This window comes from Myotis davidii, unplaced genomic scaffold (genome assembly GCF_000327345.1).
Source record: "Myotis davidii unplaced genomic scaffold, ASM32734v1 scaffold745, whole genome shotgun sequence".
In the NCBI taxonomy this organism is placed as follows: Eukaryota; Metazoa; Chordata; class Mammalia; order Chiroptera; family Vespertilionidae; genus Myotis; species Myotis davidii.
The window spans coordinates 174,724-178,726 of NW_006297146.1; the positions used below are offsets into that span (position 1 = coordinate 174,724).

A 4,003-nucleotide genomic window follows, 5' to 3' on the forward strand; every position below is an offset into this window, starting at 1 on the left:
CACGCAGCCACCAGAAGCTCTTCCTTGAATCTGACTTAGGTCCTTCATTACACCTTCGTTCTCCAGGTGATACTGTCTTCACAAGGAGAGCCTGTACCTCACTGCTAGCTCGGCGCCTACAACACGGCAGGCCGAGTGCGTCCTTGGGAATTAAGGGCCTTCCTCTGGCTCAGAGAGCACAGTCTGCCCCATTTCCTCAGGGGACGGGCCTGCCACTCACATTCTTCGTGCTTCCTGAGTGCGTACTGGGCGGGGGGACGTGTCCGGCATATCATACACTTTACACACATTTTACCACTGTGGGCATTATTATTCCCACTTTACTGGGAGAAATAATGAGGCACAGGAAAAATAGCCACATGTGTATCTGAGGCTGAGACTGAAACTCAACTTGACCCAAAGCTAGACAGAGGTCTTGCCCCTCAGTAACCTGACATCTGCCGCCCTATGGCCAGGCTGACGGCCAGCTAGAGAGCCTGGGGCCCTGCGTCCCACACACCCCCTCCCCCGGACTGTGCGACTTCACCACACGCCATCACAGGCAGGAGCCTCTGAGCCGGGCACAAACCACCCAATGTCCCTGGCAGCGCAGCCTACTTGGTGGGAATGGAAAGTGGTCATGTATGTCCAAGGGCCTGGTGCCAGGTGGGACTGGACGCAGGGTCCATGAACACAGAGGTCCTTCCTCTGCTCCTAAAGACCTTGCTAGCCAGCCCTGTGACCTTGACCTCTGGGCACAGGGTGCACAGGAAGCTGGAGTGAAAACAGCTCCTCAGAGGTTGCCCTGGAAACGTCAGGGACAATTATCTGAGGCCCAAGGGCAGGGCTGAGTAGGAAACTGGAGGGAACAGTGGGGCCAGCCACCCCGAGGCCACTGTGCCACTGGGAAAGGGAGAAACGGAGAGAAGCTAGGTGGTCAGAGCTGCAGGACACCCCACCCCCCACCCCCAGCCCAGGGCCCAGCCTCCTGCTCTTCCCACCTTTCTGCAATGCCCAGACCCAGTGGGGGCCTGAGGAGGGTACCACCTACATAGCATTGGCGGTGACCAGAAGGTCGGCATTGTCAAAGAGCGTTACGCCGGGCACCTCGACGACGAGCACGTATATGAGCTCGATGGCCAGCATCAGCACCAGCTTCCCGATGCAGCTGATTTGCAGGAACACGGAGCAGGCCAGCAGGCTCAGCAGCACGCTGTAGGTGAAGTACTGGGGAGAGAGAGCAGCAAGCCCCCCAGCATCTTCGCCTAGGGATATTTCTGCTGATGCAAACCTGTGGTGTGATGTGAAGGGCCCTGATGAGGAACCAGGAGATGGGGCTCCCTCCGGGCTGGGTTTGACCAGCACTGTCAGCAGGGCCCATGGTTAGAGCACAGCTCCAGGCTCAGGACGACTGGAGTTACATCCTGATTCACTATGCACTGTTTGTGAGACTTGGGCCATGTACTCAACCTCTCTAAACCTCAGTTTCCCTGTTTGCAAAAGCCCCTATCTCATGGGCACACGGTGACGATGACCCGAGATGAGTGATTTGGGGCAGTGCCCCGCACCCCCAATAACTGTGGGGATCACAGGCCCCAAACTCCCGATTTGCAGCTTTAAATCCAAAGCTCTAAAAACTGAACATGTTTTCCTAACTGATGTGGTGGCAACCTGACCCACCTGATGTACCGTTAACTCTCATCGTTATCCTGCTTCCTGTGACTATTCAGACATTTTGCTGCAGAACTATTACCATGTTTCACTATCAGCTGCTACTCACACTGCACTGGGGGTGTGAGGTAACCTCTTAAAATCTGAAGAGTTCGGAAGTCCAAAATATACCCGCCCTGGCAGGCTTCAGACGAGGGGCGGTGCCCTGTACGATTTACTCTGGGGGAGTGTCGTCTGGCCTCCGAGCCTCAGTTTCTCAGACAACCGAGGGCCTGACTCAGGTAGACTCAGAGGCCCCTTCTGCTCTCCCGTCCCCGGTGCTAATCCCAGACATGCCAGCATCTATTATTTTGTTCTTGCTTTCAAATTTAGCATCATTATTTCTGAGTCAGACATTGGGACTCGCTATTCACTGCCTCTGCCTTGGCTGGAGGCCAAAAGGCGGTGGCTGGCAGTGAGGTCGCCCCCAGGTTGGACTTCCTGACTCCTCAGGCCTTTGGGAACCTCGAGAGGGGCTGCAGAGGACCCCTGTGATTGAAAGGGGAGGGGCCCACCTCAAGTCACCACCAGGAACAGGGGCAGAGGAAGGAGTAGGGAGGCAGACCCAGTTAATTCAGCCCAAGGATAATAAGCCCGTCCTTGAGGGATGGGGAGGGGGCAGCAAGAGCAGCCTGGATTGCCACTGGGACCCAGAGTCCATACAACCAGGAGGCTAAGGCTTAATGCTGGGCTGCCCGAGGGCCTCTGGGTTTGTGGCTCAGAACAGCCATGTGGGTGGGTCAGCCCTGGAGCATGTAGCCAGCAGGGATAAGCAGGCTGAAACCGGTGGGGCTGGTGAGGGCCGAAGACTGACAGCTGGACCACCCATCTCCAGAAAACGGGGAGCTAGAACAGGCTCTGCCCTGTCCTCTCCCCACTCCTCCGCGTCTTCCCTGGAGCGACACCAAGGGACAAGTGTGAGATCAGAAACAGCTTCTGCTTCTCAGCAAATAGCCCTCAGGCAGCAGCCCCATGGGCTCTTGTCCAGATGTGAGAAGGAACAGAGGGGGGAGTGGAGGGCGGTGGCTGCGAGGCCTAGGCCTGCCCCCGCAGGTGCCTGAGGAGCGTGGCTGCCCAGGGAGAGGGAGCCCTTGGCCTGAGCCCCCTGGACAGGAGGAGGGGAAGTGCTGGTCTAGGGATCATCGCGGAGTCCGGCTCCTCACTGCGTTTCCCTTGCCCTGTCTGTGCCGCAGGGCAGACCAGGCTCCCTCCAGGGACGGGAGAGAGGCCACTGTGGCCGCCCAGGGGTCCGCACTGCAGTTCTGGGCCCTTGTGAGCCATGGGCCCTTTGGGACTTGAATGAACGCTTGGACCCTCTCCCCAGGAAAAGGCAAAACTGCCATCATCTTACAGGCTTCATATGAAATGGGACCTGAGGTGTGGGAATCACCCAGTACCTGGAGGCGATGCCCTGGGTTGGAAACCTGGCCTGCTGCTCCCTTGCAAACTGCTCCCGAAGAAAACGCAGTGAGGTGACTGGAGCAGCTCACGGACCACAGGCATTTAACGCACGCTGCTCCCTAGGGGTTCTCAGAGCCACTGTTAAACCCAATAAGCTACAGGTACACCATTTCTTCTCGGGGTGGCGGAAATGCTCTAAAATCAGATCATGATGATGGCTGCACCAGTGTGTGACTGTGCTAATAGCTACTGAACTGGACACTTCGAAGGGGTGACCTTCCTGTGCCCCTGCTCTCTGACCCACAGCAGGGGCTTGGCCGGGTTCTCCAGAGGCAGCCTTGGGTCCTGCCCCAGCCGAGGGTCCAGAAACAGCTCCACCCCCGGGCTCAGAGCACAAACTCGGAAGCCAGACGAGCTGGGTAGGAGCCTGGCTCTGCCTCTTACGACCTGCGTGACCTTGAGCAGGTTATGTAAGCTGTCTGTGCTTCGGTTCATTTGCATAGAGGAGGTAGTAACCGCATCTGTGTCACAGGGCTGCTGTGAAGATGACAAGAGTAAATGTCTGTAACGCACTCAGCACAGTGCCTCGCGGTGGTGAGGACTGTGTGAGCAGGGCTGGGCGATTGCTGGTGTTACTGCGTGAGCAGGGCTGGGCTATTGCTGGTGTTACTGTGTGAGCAGGGTTGTGCGATTGCTGGTGTTACTGTGTGAGCTGGGCTGGGCGATTGCTGGTGTTACTACGTGAGCAGGGCTGGGCGATTGCTGGTGTTACTGTTGCGTGGAGGAGGTTGGCCTCCTTCCCTGTGTCTGGCACGTGGAGTGAGAGAGATGGAGGGAATGAGGTGACCTTGAAGCCCCTGACTGTCCCTCAGAGCAGCTCTTGGCAGAGATGGTAGGAGGGTGGTGGTGGGGG

At 57.5% G+C, this 4,003-nt stretch overlaps 1 protein-coding gene across 1 annotated transcript in view; it reads right to left on the reverse strand.

Moving 5' to 3' along the window:
- The window catches only part of ADCY5 (adenylate cyclase 5), a gene marked incomplete at its 5' end in the record, with an annotated part of 169,859 nt that overhangs the window by 33,692 nt on the left and 132,164 nt on the right, over positions 1 to 4,003 (reverse strand). Inside the window, one exon of the mRNA XM_006772897.2 lies at positions 1,031 to 1,206. Within this exon, the coding sequence (XP_006772960.1) occupies positions 1,031 to 1,206 (176 nt within the window). The remainder of the gene's footprint in view (positions 1 to 1,030; positions 1,207 to 4,003) is intronic.